At 42.3% G+C, this 15,955-nt stretch overlaps 1 protein-coding gene across 1 annotated transcript in view; it reads left to right on the top strand.

Annotated features, from left to right (window-relative positions):
• The window catches only part of ITGA8 (integrin subunit alpha 8), a 155,652-nt gene that overhangs the window by 112,240 nt on the left and 27,457 nt on the right, over positions 1 to 15,955 (top strand). The window contains exon 27 of the mRNA XM_063147540.1: positions 634 to 747. Within this exon, the coding sequence (XP_063003610.1) occupies positions 634 to 747 (114 nt within the window). The remainder of the gene's footprint in view (positions 1 to 633; positions 748 to 15,955) is intronic.

Below are 15,955 nucleotides of genomic sequence, written 5' to 3'. Positions count from 1 at the left end.
CAGAGCTTTCCAGACCCACAAAGAAGGGTTGTGATGAACCCCCAACAAAAGCTCATTCTAAAAGTGCAAGACTGCTGTACTCACCAATCCATCCACCTTTGGTAGCAGGCAAGTAAAAAGATTCCTTGTTGATGAGTATAGGCAGGCTGCTAACCACATGCCTGCATATATTACTGATGATTCTTACCAAAAACCTCATCTGTTCCCTTACCCTAAGCAGTTTGGTGAACTGTCCATGTATGTTTCAAGGTTTCCACACCTATAAGGTCTTCATCCAAATCATGAAGAGCCAACAAGAGTTCCAGCTTCTTCATTATTAAAGTTTATTGGGGAAATTGGAGCCTTCTTTTGTGAAAATATTGAATTTAGAATGGAGTTATGAGAATATTGGGTCAAATACCTTATTCTTCACCGAGAAAATTCTTTACTCTGGTGATATATGCAATTTAGGTAACTTGATCTTTATTTTCTTTTTTAAATAATACTTCAGGATCTTTTTTCCCTTTTAAAAATGAAAGCCAATCTCATTGCGATTCTAGATTCCGTAATGGAATGGAATTTACATAATGGTATGTAAATGCCCTTATCTGTCTACCAAAGGGTAATTATTATGTCATATTATTTCTTATACAGAATTGCACAAATGTAGAATGCTTAGTGATCACTTGTTCGGTGGGACTCTTAGAAAGAGGGAAAAGTGCTGCACTGAAAATACGGTCTCGTTTATGGGCCTCCACATTTCTACAGGTAAGGAAATGCAAGTTCAAGTATTGAGAGGAGCTTCAAGTTTGTTCTTATATGTATATTGTGCACCAGAGAACATATATTATGTACTACTGAATGAAGCACACATCTTGTCTCAGCAAACACAGATGCATGCTGCTCCTGGATGTACTGCAAATCCCATTTTCCCCAATCAAAGCATGATGCAACTGAGTGAAGGGAGATCCCCAATGCTTCTATGTGCTGCTTGGCTTGCTCTGTGCTGGGGTCAAGTTTGAGCGATTTATTTATTATTAGATTTATATTCCTCCTTTCCACCCAAGGCTAAGCTGCATTACAAGCTTTTTAGCATTATATATATATATATATATATATATATATATATATATATATATATATTTAGAAAGAGCACCGCCTTTGTATGTACCACATGCTGAAGCAGCTTTGGAACCCCCCTATTCTAAGGGAGAGATGTTCAAACATCTGTCCTTCACAATGCTCTACTAATCATCACCTGTTCTGGGTTGTGCAGAAAACATCAAGGCTCAAATCCACACTTTGTGTCATATCACTATGTTCCCATCATAGTAACACTATTATCCTTCTTGCACATTTATACCTCATAGGACACACAATGACAGCTGTTGCGGTATTTTGGATAATGTGGAATAAAAAGCAGGAAACAACAAAACGATAGTGGCATATGGAATGTGTAACGTGCCCCAGCAGTTATCAGTGTACTTTAATGCCATTATAAAGCAGTAGTGTAGATCTAACCCTGGTTTCTGGATGCTGTGGAAGCAGCTAAACTGTTTTGGGATACACATTGAGTCCTTTCCTTTTGAGATGAATGCTTACAAATGCTCTGGATTTTTTAGGTTGTTCTAGTAATCAGTGCACCTAAAACATGCTAAAATCATAATGCATGAAGCATCCTTGAAACTATAGCAAAATAAGACCTGACCCTTCCAGGTCCTTTATTTTCATTTCCAACTCTTCACCGGATCACACTGACTCAGCATTGACGTAGGGACTATGTCATATATGTCAGTCCAGCAACAACATTCTTCCTGACACTATGGCCTAATCTACACCAAGCAGGATATTGCACTATGAAAGTGGTATGAAAGCAGTATATAAAAGGCAGGAGCCACCCCAAGCAGGATATAACACTATGAATGTGGTATGAAAGTGGTATATGGTATGTGTCAATGGGCCCCAATAGTTGTCAGTACACTTAAATGCACTAACAAAGCAGTAGTGTGGCTCCTGGCTCTTATTTACCGCTTTCATAGTGCTATATCCTGCTTGGTGTAGATTAGACCTATGTAAGTCCAGCTCATTGGTCTCCGAAATTCTCCTCATATGCATAGGGATAACATGAGTTGAATGAGTATACCTGAAACACCAAAGCTACCTTATGCAGATTTTGCCTGCCTGCCTGCCTATCCATCTATCTATCTGGTTGGTAGGATTAAAAGCAAGATACCTTTTCCTCCCAAAGAATCCTATTGTGTATAATCCAATGCACCATAGTATAAAGTAATAGAACAGCTTCTCCTCCCAGATATGAAAGTGTAATCTTGATGAACATTTATTCCATTGTGATTTATTTTAGGAATAAGGAGCATGTGCTTCATTGCCTATAATGAAGATATTATATAGATGAATTGATTTATTTTGCAATTTATTCAATGACAATCTAACTTTCTGCGATATTAAACTGACGTTTGCTCACTGTTCTGTTCAACGCTATTGTGATCTGCCGCCTAAAAAACCTGAAATTTCATCACAAACTGCACTTATGAAGTGAGATCATTAAACATGTTTGGCTAAACAAGCAGCCTAGGTCTCCCAATGAGCTTAGGAAGATAATGAAGGCAGTTGGTTCAAAGCCAAAAAAGGTCAGGATCATTTTTGGCTTTACTTCAAAGCTTGAATGCAATTACGAACATATGTTAAATTTGGTTGTTGGTCTAGCTGAACCAGCAAATCATCAATTGCGTAATTCATACAAGAAGAAATGGCCTTATTTGGTTAGACTACATTGTGTTCCCACTATGGCTCCCATTAGCTTTCCTTCTCTGCAATTTATTGCATAACTAATGTGTTTATAAAATAAACTCTAGTTGAAAAGGCAAATTATATATTACATACAAACATATATAATGATGCCCCCCAAAAGAAACTTCAGGAAGCTGCGATTTTGATTAGAGCAAGCAATATGGGGGGGGGGGTGCTTAACCTTTTCCCCTCCCACTGTTTTTCAGGGGGAGCAGAGCTGATTGGGGGGGGATTTGGAGAGGGAGAAGCTATGGACAAAGACAGTGTTCAGCACCCCAGACTACTTCTACCTGCAAATTTGCAGCAGTATTGATGGTGCAAGGTGGCGGCAATTTATACAGATAAAAAGAGGCAGCGCGGCTTTTCAGTGGCCATTAGGCTTGCCAGGCCCACCCCTTCCTCCTCCCGTGGCTTCCGGTCACCAATGGCAGGTTGCCTTCCACCCAGAAATGCCCCCAGAGCAGCTGACCTCAATCAGTTAGGAAAAGTTGCGGTAAGTCCCCGACTTTTCTGCTCCGCATCTGTGGTTCTTTGCCCCAAAGTGGCTCCAAATTGGCGGCTGCATCATATAACCAATGCAGCGCAGATTCGGAGCCACCCTGGGGCAAAGACAGTGTATAGATAATAATAATAATAATAATAATAATAATAATAATAATAATAATAATAATAGACAGCCCCCAGCAATCAGCAGTTAAACATTGCTTCCTCTTACATAGTGACTGAGAACTCTGTTTAATGATTTCCAACCAAGCCTGATTAGCTTCCAAATTCAGGCTTGTTTGAAAGCTAGTAACCATCGTTCCTGATTCAAACGTAACAGGGAGCTAAGATTAACTGTGGCTTCCTGGCTTCTTCCTTCCCTCATGGGAAGGGAGGAGCAAACCAGCAGCAAACTGGATGTATGTGGATGCATGGAGCTTGTGCATATCCTGCTGCAGGAAGAGAAGTGAAACCCCTTGAGGGAGTGCTTGAGCAAATGACTGTAAAAAACTTGTTGAATAAGCCCTGAGGAAGGACTTTTTTTGTCCGAAATGCGTAGGCACCTTCATTAAACCTTTTTCATACAAATAATATTTTGCAAAGATTATCCTTGGTTCCGCCCCTGCCTTCAGCTTGTTTTTTCACTCCCTTTGTGCATATCCTGCCAGGATATGATTTTCCAAACTCTGAGACACAATCTTAATCATGGTTAAGACCTGGGGACAAAATTGTGAGATCAGCCCCTGTCCCCTAATGACCTTTCCCGGTAGCATATATTCCCCTCCCACTGTGACAGCGAATTAAGCATTTCAGCAGCAACAATTATGTTCAGGGCTAGACAAATTTCTTTTTAACTAGGTTGTTCTCACCAGCTTCAACCTCTAGTTTCAGTTTCTGATTACATGGGAACCCCATTTAACCTTAACTATCATTAACATAACAAAACACTAATCATAGATAAAGTGAGAGGAGTAATTTGCTTCATGGGAAATGAGCATGTAATCCCACAGTCCACTTCAAAACTTTTAAGCATAGTTAAGAGTCTTTATGCAATGGTGCTATTTTGCAACATTTTAATTTTTGCACGTGGAAAAGACACCAAATTTGAATCCCTATGCACTGCCTTTTAAATTTCATACACGTGTAATTAAATGGGCCATCTCTGCTTTATGATACCTTTCAAGGCTCTGTCTTCCGTTATCTCTACTGAATCTCCATTAACCCTGCGGAGAAAAGAATACAACTCAGTTTCAGGCGTGTTGCCAACACTTGCAATGTCATTGTTTGAGGATTCTGAGAAACATGGCCCAAGCAAACCCAGACCCACAAAGATGCAAGAATAAAACCCTAGTGATTTTGTCTAGAGAGTTTACTGTTTACTTGGATAGTCAACAGTTACAATGTTTTGCATCCTTGACTACAGGACCTAAACACAATAGCATAAGTGTACTATTGTGTAAAGACTCCCCCCTTTGTTTTTGGCTTTATTTTAGTCTTTTTTGAATGCTTCCAAGCATTTCATTGTATATAGATTCCTAATGCACATCATGACAAATTAATACCTAGAGTAAGGTTCAGTGAGAATTCCGTGCATATTTATCAGGTTGAGTTGGGGTTTTCAGGAAGTGCTACCTCCCATGAATTGTATGCACGCACAATGGTCTCAAGGCATTCTTAAATATATTAAGAAAAGAATCCGAGTGAATTGCTGTATGACCTCCATTATATGCATTGGTTTAGGGCAATTTCTTGGCCTTTCTTCGATTTCTAGAAGTTTGATCTCAAGCAGAGAAGGCGAGCTAATGAATTCCCAAAATGCACATTCAATTGGCAACAGTACATTTCTCAGTCTCCTCAACCTTAAATGTGCCAGACGTCAACAGAAATGAGGTGGAACCTCTCTCTCTCTCTCTCTCTTTTTTAATGAAGCAGGACTAACATTATTACAATAACATGGTCAGAAAAATTATCTTACAGTGTATTTCAATTTCGGGAGCAAAGTTCAGAACCACCCCAAGGCCACCATGATGTAAGAAAAGAGGATTTTGTAAGGTTTTCCTCTTAGAAGAAGGTTCATGATACTGTTCCTGAAAGGGAAAGCTATTTTTCCTAAGCACAGCTTGTCAAGATATGCTTAGGAAAAAGTAAAATAAAGCAAGTAGTACATTGAGACTGGGCCCTCTGAAGTAGTAGTAGTCAACACCTTTTCAAAGGTTGGAACATCATTCAGTTGTGAGGGGAAACAAACCCTACAAGATTCAGCTAACTTTTCCAACTGGCTTAAACATCATTTTTCCCCTTCCTCCTCCTCCTTCAACATTCCCACCTGCAAGCCAGATGCAATTTATTTTTGTCCTTACATGCCTTGCTTGGCCTCTACCATGTATCTTTTGGAGTGGGTTATTGACTTCTGCTGTTGTGCCTCATTGGGACCAAAGCAGGCACCATCATCCATCAACATGCCTACTGAGAACTCATTTAGATTACTTTTTACTACTTAGGTGGGCCAGGAGGCTGACGTGCTTTCCAAATTACCTCTATATGTGTCTGGATAGTATGCAGACAGATACTGTGTTCAGTGTGTGTTGGAAGTGCTTCACTATTTTGAATCCAGGTACCCATGTGTTTCACATTTACTGAAACAAAGGGCCTGATATTTTGATATAAGAATGGAACATATGTGTTTAACATATCTAGGTAGGGTGCTAGTACTCCTGAGAGTGATAAAGATATCAGCACAACTTTAAGCTAAGAGCAAGAGGCTCTTTAGATCCCTAAACCCAGGGCTGGGCAACTTGTGGCATGACAAATGCTTTGGCCTACAACTCTTATCAGCCCTAGCAGCATAGCCAATGGTGAGAGATCATGGGAGTTGTAGGCCTAGCTATCTGCAGGGCCACAATTTGCCCACCTCTATCTAATCCTCTGGAGCACAGTTGTGTAGTTATGTCATGCCCCTACCATGACTCCGAAGAGGAGGAAGAGTTAGAGGCTCCAACGGAGGCCAATGCCCAGGTCCTATCAGGATCCTCACCACAACAGCGGGCTGAATCCATGGAGGAACCCACGGAGGTCCCATCCCATCAGAAAGAAGGGGAGTCTGCCTCAGAAGAAGAGGCTGAGTTCCACCCCAAAAGTCCCAGGGAGGAACGGCATCAGAGGAGGTAGGATGAACTCAGAGTGTTCAAAGTGCCAGACTGCAACAAAGGTCTATTCAGACCAGAGAGCCCTCAGTGGGCTCCTCCACAGGCTCAGATTCCTGTTACGGCAGCGGCCCTGGCAGGGCCTGGGTAATCCTCCTCCTTTGGGCCCTCTAACTTTTCCTGCTCAGAGGAGTCTTCTGATGAGGGCATATCAGCTTACAACACTGAAGAGGGGGTGTTCTTATCCATTTGGAGAAGATGCACGTGGATAAGAAGGAACTGGCCCCACCCCTGTCATAATTCAAGCTACTGGTCATCGTCATCGTCGTCCCCCGCCCAGTGTCTACAGGAGACACAGATGTGCTCTGCCACCACACATTTATCCCTGCACATGGAGGAGAATTTCTGAACGGGACTAATGTTCTACTGGAAAATGGACCTGGAGGCACTCTGTAACGACCACCAGAGTACCTCCAGATCCATTTTCCAGTAGAACCCAACCTCTACCTCTTATACCTCAGCCTTTATGTCTTGTATACTACCATGCGTCCTATCCCAAAGTACTACCCACTGTTCCAGCAAAAACTGAATGTTTAAGCACAAGGAGTTTTAAATCTTACTCTGTGGTGGGGAAAATATTGCACACGGATACTGAACTGAGAATTCTCCCACAGAATACATGAGGACAGAAAGCATAAAGAGCTGTCTGTATCCAGGAGAAGTCTCAACAACACCAAAGGATTGAGTTTCGGGTTGTTGCTGACTGCACACATTTTATGAGTACCCTTCTACCACAGACAAATTACTCTATGGATATTGAAATGATACATTGTACAGTTCTCCCCTCCCCCTTTCCAGTGTCTATTAAGTGGTAGAAACTGAGACCCAGAGTACTTCCTGGAGCTTAAGGAGCGGCTGTGTGGATTCAGTGGCCCAAGGCACAGTTCAAGATTTTAAAAAAATCCTGGCAGACGTTAATCTCCAGGAAATGCCCCGTAGCGGAGTTGTTACTAGTAATAAAGGCTTAAAATTGAAACAGAGCATTCACAACGGTGAAATAAGTTTTTTTATGGTTGATGTATTTACTGTAAAGGGTCTTTGGAAATAGCTAATGCTCTTTACTGCTCGTCCATCAGACTGTAGGGGATATTGCCTGACAGTCTGTTTGATAATGTCAAATTAATGAGAAAGACAGGATATGCCCATTCATTCGAGTTATCTCTATACATTGTATGTTTAGTAGTTTGCTTGGATATGAGTAGTTGAGAACATATAAAGCTTCCTGTGAGGTGGGGGTTTACTAAATTGAGTAATATAAACTTTGGAATGATCATTGTCCTCAATTTGGAAAAAACAGAAAAGGCAAAATATTTGTGGGTCAAGGTTATAATGTTATATTTGACTCTTTGAGTCTTACTTATCTTGAAGACAGCGTATACATGATGGCTGATATAATTTTACGTAGGTATTACACTTCTTCTATGCCTGCGTCCAGTGCTCTTTGGTTATAAGTAGGGATGACTATTGCCAGGAAATCCCACCCTTTTGGGGCTCGCAGGATTTCTGCAGCACACGCCGACTCAGCTTGCATTTCTAAGCCAAGACACACATTTCCCCCAAAATTCCTGGGACTTTTTACGTAGGCTTTTTTTTATTTGCGGAAATAGTTGTTTGCGCAGATTGCAGTCAGGGCCGGTGCTACCATAGAGGCCACTCAGGCGGCCGCCTAGAGCGCCAAGCTAAGAGGGGCCCTGGGCACAGTGCAGCACTCATGCACGTTGGCTGTGAGCAGGCCCGGCCCGAGGATTCAGCTGGGCCTGGGTGAGCAAGATGGCACCCCATGCCCGCCCAGCCAAAGCGAAGCCAGGGATGCTGGGGTGGGGGTGGGGTGGCTCCATGTTTGGACTTCCAGAACGTGCCCGGAAGAGAGGGAGAGAATGTATGGGTGAATGGGTGCATGGGGTCTTTGAGTGAATGCATGTGTTCATGCATGTGTTTGTTTGGAGTGAGTGATGCTGAGTGTGTGTGTGCGCGCATGTGTGAGTTGGGGGGGATGATTTGGAGGTGATATTCCTATTGAATAATGCATTTTAGACCCATAGACGTTCCTTTCCAATTTGTTTGCTATAATTGGCATGACGTATTTCTTGCACTTTAAAACAAATTTAGTAGTTTCAAGTTTTGTGCTTCTTATTTTTTCCAGGAAACATATGTTCTTAAAAATCAAAGTTGGCATTTTTTGGGGGTGTGTGTGTGAAAGTAGCTCACCTTGCCTAGGGCGCAAAATAGTCTGGCACCAGCCCTGATTGCAGTCACAACTTGCACAAATGCTATTTCTGCAAATTAAGGGGGTGGGGGGAATGGAACATGTTCCATTTGGGTCAGCTGCCTGGAGACAGAGTGGAGTCCATGGGGCTGAGCCAATGGAAGCTTGTTGAGATCTACGCCTCCAACCAGATCCCCCGACATCCCTAGCTATAATAAGTAGGGCTTCCTGATAGATTGATACATTTCATCCCATCATATATTTTATTCCTGTTTTCATTTTTGGGGAATAGTAAAGAATCATAGAAGAGGAAATAGTCCCATATCATAGTGGACTTAACTAGACTCATCCATTTTAATGCATGCAATGAATTGCTCAAAAATAATGCATAATTAATATCTATTAGGGGGGAAATTGTGGATGGCATTTGTTTGTGTTATAAGGTGACTAGAATATAAGGGAGAAAATCCTTCGCCAGAGTTGAAGATCATCTGTTTAGCCACATTCTTCTTATGGAGATTTAAATACTCTCCATCGTTACCCCATTTCCCATGTGCCATTTCCTTACATGTTCTGTATATTTCTGACCAGGTCTAAGGGACAAGCCCATCCCAACGGTGTCCCTGATGCCTTACTTGACACTCCCCAAAATGGCTGCCTTTCACTTTTTATGGGGGAAAGTTAAAAACCCTGCACTTGGGGGCATTTTGGAGGCAGACAATTTTTTTGACCCTAATCCTGGATGGCCCATATTCTATTGGCAGGGACCCTATAGGAAGAATAGAATCTGCCTCTGTGTGCAAAGCATACAGCAGCCTTCCCCAACCTAGTGTCCTCCAGATGTTTTGGACTCCAACTCCCATTAACCTCAGTTAGCATGGCCATTGGTCAAGAATTCTGAGATCTGTAGACCAAAATTTCCCTGCTTGGCTGGCCCGAGACAGTCGGCTGAAACAACAGCAGGAAGGCCCTCCAATCCCAAACGAAACACAAATGACAGTCGCAAAAGTGCCTGCTTCATTGTGTGCGTGCCCAACATTTCAGAGGACAGGCCTCCTCCTTCTGGGGAAATTTAAAAACATTCTTACATAAAATCCAAACTGCATATATAGCACAACATTAGGGACAAAAATACAAATACGTCCATTCACATCTACAATTTCAAATAAGAGGAATAACATTTTATTATCAAAAACATAAAACTGTCCTGCAACATTAAAAATGCCAAACCGCCACAAAGTTTTTACCTGCATTATCTGTATGAACTTCAACAACTGACCATTATGCCACCACTAGAAATTTCCCTGATCATCTTTATATCTCACTCCAAGAACAGAAAATGTTCGGCCATAAAACCGAAGACCAGCCAATTTGTTTTGGCATCTAACAAAGAAAACATTTCCCCCTCCCTAGCCACAAAAATGAAGTCATAATACATTAAGGGAGCAAACCTATGTTGCTTAGCATCTAGGTGCACGGGATTTTTCAGTTTTCTGGCTCCAAGCTGGAGCCAGAAACTGCACTTCCCACCCCTCCCCTTCGCAGCCAGCATGGAGTGAACTGCAGCCTTTCTCTGCTCATAAAACCAAGTGCAGAGGGGGTGGTCCCATGGCTGGGGAGGGGAGGAGACCACAGAAGCTGGTTCAGACAACTTTCTATGTGCCACACAGCCTTCCCCCATCCCATTCTGAATCCCCCAGCTAGACAACCAAAACCAGCTGTCTAGCCAAAACAGCATGGCGGGCTAATGATCCCCTCTCTGCTGCAGCCACTCTGCATCGGATAGCCGTAAGTCCCCAAGTTCAGGGGCCTTTGAGTAACCATAGGCTTGCGCCCTAATGTAGCTATCCTGTGGCTCCTAGACAGTGTCTGAAGGGCCATATAGGATCCTGGGAGGTTTCCCCTCCAAGGCCGTAGACAGAGCTATGGCCTTGAAGGGGGAAATCTTTGCTGGTATTTTGCCACCCCTTCCAGCCACTACAGAAGGCTGTGTGGCACTTTCCTCTCCCAAGGTCAATGTCATCACCTTGGAAGAGGAAGGGGAGGGAGGTAAGGGGACATGATGCTGGGCAGGGAGAGGAGAGGTTGTGGACTCACCAACCTCTCAATTCTGTCCTTGCCCCCCAGGAAAGTGAGCAAGCTAGATGGGCTCAGAGGCCCATCTAGCACAAAATACTACAAAGGAGAAATGGGAGCCGGAGGTGGTTCTGCTGTTCCTCCTGTCCTGCCTGGGTCTTGCCAACAGGGCTTAGGATAGATGGAGGGCTCTGAGATTGGAGCCCTCCATCTAGCAGGTGACTATCCTGCTGGATTGTGCCTGTTTGTTACCCTTTCATGACACCCCACTCAGCCTTGCCTCACTCTAACTAATGATAGGACCGGCCCTGGGTCCCTGCAGTGTATGGGAACCCCCCTCGTTGCGTCCCATTCAACTCTCTTAATGACAGGCATTGCAGTAGTTCGTAATTAAATATCCTATCTGTTTTGAGTGTTTTAGTCAAATTATTTTATATGTAAGAGCTAAGATGAGAGGAAGAACAAAAAAATACTGAAGAGAATGGTAAAAGGCAGCTTGGGTTCAAAATGGTGGATCATGAAAATTCTATGATTTTATCTGTACGCCGCCCTGAGATCCTAGTGATATAGGGCAGGATACAAATGTTATAAATAAATAAATAAATATTCTGTTCCTCTTTCCATCTAGAAAACTATTTCTTCTCAAAGGAAATGCAACGGAACACTTATATTCAGATTCCACCAGAAACACATACAGGGAATCCAATTAGATTGGAAAATTTGGATAAAAATGGGACTGTAAAATGGTTAAGCAAGTGGTTAAAGGGAAGAAAGCCTCATTTGTTCCATTTTTATTTTTATTTTTGTTAAAAAGTAGACTTTCAAGTTGAAGGCAAGTAACTAATAGAGTTTCTCAAGGACCAATGTGGGACCTTTTCTATTTTTGCCAATAGAACTAGCCTAGAAGTAGGAGTATATTGATGACATTTGCTGATAACCCCAAATAAGGAGGCAGTGTTATTACTACACAGGATGGTCCAGAAATTATGCAGGTCGAACTGGATGGCCTCATGAACTCAAGTAATAGGAATGGAATGAAAATGAATAGTGAAAAATGTTACAGTCATACTCTTTGGGACTAACAAAAACATGTTCGCTATCATCTGGGGATTCAGTAGCTGGAAACAACAGAGACAGGAAAAGATCTAAGGAAGAGATATACAAAAACATCATGGAGGGTCATCTATTGGAAGGGGGTGTTATTTTAAATTAAGAACTCATGGCTATAGAATGCCCCCAAAAGCTGGAAATCACAGGAAGGTTTCTTAATTTTAAGTTAAAATGCTGACATTATCTGTGTAAAGATACTTGAGACTCATGGACTATCAAAATTGTTTAGGGTACTTCCTGACAGAAACATTGCATGCATATGCATTGCCTAAGCTATCCTGGTTGTTTGATTTTTTTAAAAAAAAAACTAGACATTTATAGCTTTTGCCCTCAAAATGGGATACTCAAAGTGTACACCCAAATAATTAAGCTACTTCCACACTACCTGGAAAGCTAAAATTTAGCTTTCCCCCCTTTTTCTTTTACAATAATGAACATGAAAACAAAATTTGTTATGCTCAGCTCTGTTCGCAACTCATTCTTGTCATGTAGTGTCATCTGGATTATGAAGGTTCTTGCACTAGAGCAGGGGATTTTAATGATATGACCAGATGTCTTGCACCCCTGTGGTTATAATCAAGGTCAAAATAGTGAGTGGTTTTCAGGTTTCCCTTTAACTTGCAGGCAAGCTTCATTGAGGACCAAATTACATGCTACACAGAAAACAGGTATAGCAGGTGTCGCCCTTTTGAAACTAAGGCCTTAGCTAGACCAGGCTATATCCCGGGGCGAACCCCAGGATCATCCCTGTGCGTCCACATGACGCACAGGGGATCCCGGGATCAGGGAGGGATCATCCCTCCCTTGCCCCGGGATACAGCCCTACACTTTGGGCCCACTTTTTACTCGCACGGAGCCAGGAGCTGTGCACGGGCGCAGCACTCCTCAGGGGCACTGCGCCCATCGGGGTTAGGGTAGGGAGAGCGGGGAAATGAAATGAAATTTTAAGAAACACTTACCTTTGGGCACGACCATTCATGCGCTCCTCCCCCTTTAAGAAAATTTTAAAAATGGCGGGCATGACGCCTCTCTTCCTGAGGTCGTCATGCCTTACGTGTAAACAGGGGCGAGATCTCATGTTAATCGCAATGCAAGGTCTCCCCTCCTCTCCCCTGGACTTTCAAGTAGGTCTAGCTAAGGCCTGAGTTGCTGAGGAAGAGAATGAATGGAAGCAGAAAAGAAAACAAAGGATGCTTAACATTTTCCTCATTTCATACTTCTTTCACCCCCAAATATTTTTTTTTCAGTTTTAAAGGGCCTTTGGTATATTAGTCTGAATATATCTACTCCTAACATTAACATAAAACACAAGCATAGCAACAGTAGAATTTCAGAGGGCAAAGCCCTAATGCTGGCCATCAAGATTTTGCACTTATTGATTTCACAAAGCTCTATTTCTCATATTCCCCCACCCCACCCTTATCTGAGGATATGTGCTGTGGATATTATTTACCTGAGAAAGGGATGTTTGGGAACGTGTAGCTCATGGGATACCAGCCTTGGGGAATGAACTCTTCATCACACAAGACTGTTTTAGTGCAATGGTTCCCAAAATGAAGATGTTTCTCAAGACTAAGAGATGGATGCAGCAGTAGCCCGAAAGGTCAAGGTAGAAGCCCTGTCTGGGCTTGGAAGACCAGGAAGTGCCATGACTACAGAAGAAAGATTGGGAAGAGTAAGCCAAAACACCTTCTCTTCTTGTCCCCATTCAGACTCTAGTCTTCTCCTTTGGGCTGACACAGAAAACTTTGCTCAATGTAAAATCAACATTCAAGAAAAACTTTTCTGACATATTAGGCATGTCAATAATCAGGCATGGCTGTATTCCTTAAGACTGGGGCAGGCAGCTGGGCTCTCTCTGGGTCCAAAAAAACTGTGTTCTAAAATAAGTTTTGAATAAGAAGTTTGTCAAGTTTGGTAGCCATCAGTCTTCCTTTACAGTCCTGTCTTTGAAGGCATCCTCTACTTGAAGGGATGCCCAGTCCAACTCCAGTTTAAAGTCTTTCTCTGTAGCAGCACCCAATTTATGGAGTATCTCACCACTGGTATTCAGGAAGCGCCAACTGTATCAAGCTTTAGGCGCCAATTAAAGACCCATTTCTTTAGCCAGGCTTTCCCTGAGTGAATGTGCTACCCAGTCTGTTTCTTGCAACTATGGTGCTGTATTGGTTTAAATTGATTTTAACATTTTCATTAATGTTTTATGTAAACGTTATAGTCTTTTTTGTATTTAATTGTATTTTAATGTATATTATAATGTATTTTGTGAACTGCTTAGAGATATTTTTAAGTATCTTCAGCTGCAGTATATAAATCGATTAAATATTAAAGTAAGCATGATGTACCAATGTCAATTGTAAGATCAGACACAAGAATCAATGACAAGTAGCAGCCTGTTTGAGAAGGATTCATCCCCTTTTTCCATAACCCTTCTGCGGGTCTGGAAAGGTTCCTTTTGTTATCTCTATTGTCCTTAGAGACAAAATATGTTAAATATTTTTGTCTCTGAGCCGAAGCTATGATGCAGTTGTTTGAATTAAGTTAGAGAGTATGTCAGCTGACTCCAGAAGAAGAAGAAGAAGAAGAAGAAGAAGAAGAAGAAGAAGAAGAAGAAGAAGAAGAAGAAGAAGAAGAAGAAGAAGAAGAAGAAGAAGAAGAAGAAGAAGAAGAAGAAGACCACCTCCAGTATCAGAGGCAGTAAGGCTATGTACACCAGTTCCTGGGGACATGGGTGGGAGGAGCCTGTTGTACCCTTGTCCTGCTTGTGGGATCCTGGTCCTTAGCTGGTTGGCCACTGTGTGAACAGAGTGCTGGACTAGATGGACCCTTGGTCTGATACAGCATGGCTCTTCTTATAAGGAGGAGGGGGAGAAGGAGGAGGAGGAGAAGAAGAAGCAGCTCTCGACCTTCGGGAACAATGGCACATTTTTCAAAATTACATGTGCTTTCAAATGAGTGTCTGTTTTTATAAGCCCCACCCTCCAGAGCAAAGGTCAGGGATCAGTGTACTCATAAATCCTCTTTGCTGATGAGAGATAAAATAACTTAAGGCGGTCTGCTCTGAACAGCAGCTGCACAGGGAGAAAGTTATCACTGAAATAATGAGGGAGCAAGCTGATGCTGCAGGAAATTCCAAAGAATATAAACATTTTGCATTAGTGAGATGAGAATGCTGGCCTCGTCGAAAATGTATAAAAGGGAGCCCCAGAATCTGTTTGTCCTGGAGGAGGGAAGGGGGATCCTTTTGAGAAACAAGGATTTCCGAGGTGCAAGATATAAAACGGACAGTGAAGTTTCAGGGATGGTGTATTGCCAAACTTAAAACTAAGAGCAAGACAAAATATGAAATGCAGTGATAGTCTATTATGTTGATATTGTCTAAGGGAGTATTGTGTTTCTTTTTTGCTTTTAAATGTACTTCCAGAAGAATAAAAACTTCTTTCCCTTTGTCTTTCCTCATTTTTTGAGTTTCCTAATAGCCATTGTCAAGGGCCTGTGAAAGATTTTCGTTCTAATGAGAGTGAGCTTTGCATGTGGATTCAGTCAAAACCTGTGTTTAGATCATATTGTTGTTAGGATAGTTCAGATGCTGTGCCAGTTCATTCCTTGGCCAGTCAACAAGCCTGCAAGCTGCTGCTGCCAAGCCATGGAACAGCTTTTGAGAATAAGGCCCTCACCTTCCATAAATAAGCAATGCGGATTCACCTGAATGCTTTGTTTCAAATAGCTGAAGAGAATCAGGCGGTTCTAGCATAAATCCCTGTGTGTGTGGTGGTGGGGGGAATCTTGTTTAAGGCAATGACCTTGTTCAGACGACATGCTAAGCCATAGTAGTTGAGCATTTTGAGCTAAACTTAGCGTGTCGTGTGAACCATTCCTAACCATGGTGGCTACGTAACCACAGTTTAAACACGCTCACTAACCATTTGCTGCAAACAGGGTAGCGGCGTAACCATGGTGTAGGCCCAATGTTGAAAGGATTAGAAGAAACGTAATATGAGGGGGAAATAAGACAGGTGGATGAAGTGAATAATGAAAACAGATAACTGCCCAGAGAGCTTAGGCTGTTGGGCGGTATAAAAATGCAATA

The sequence above is a fragment of the Elgaria multicarinata genome, chromosome 1 (genome assembly GCF_023053635.1).
Source record: "Elgaria multicarinata webbii isolate HBS135686 ecotype San Diego chromosome 1, rElgMul1.1.pri, whole genome shotgun sequence".
In the NCBI taxonomy this organism is placed as follows: domain Eukaryota; kingdom Metazoa; phylum Chordata; class Lepidosauria; order Squamata; family Anguidae; genus Elgaria; species Elgaria multicarinata.
Note: the sequence above shows the minus strand (reverse complement) of the source record. Positions and strands in the feature narration are given on the sequence as shown.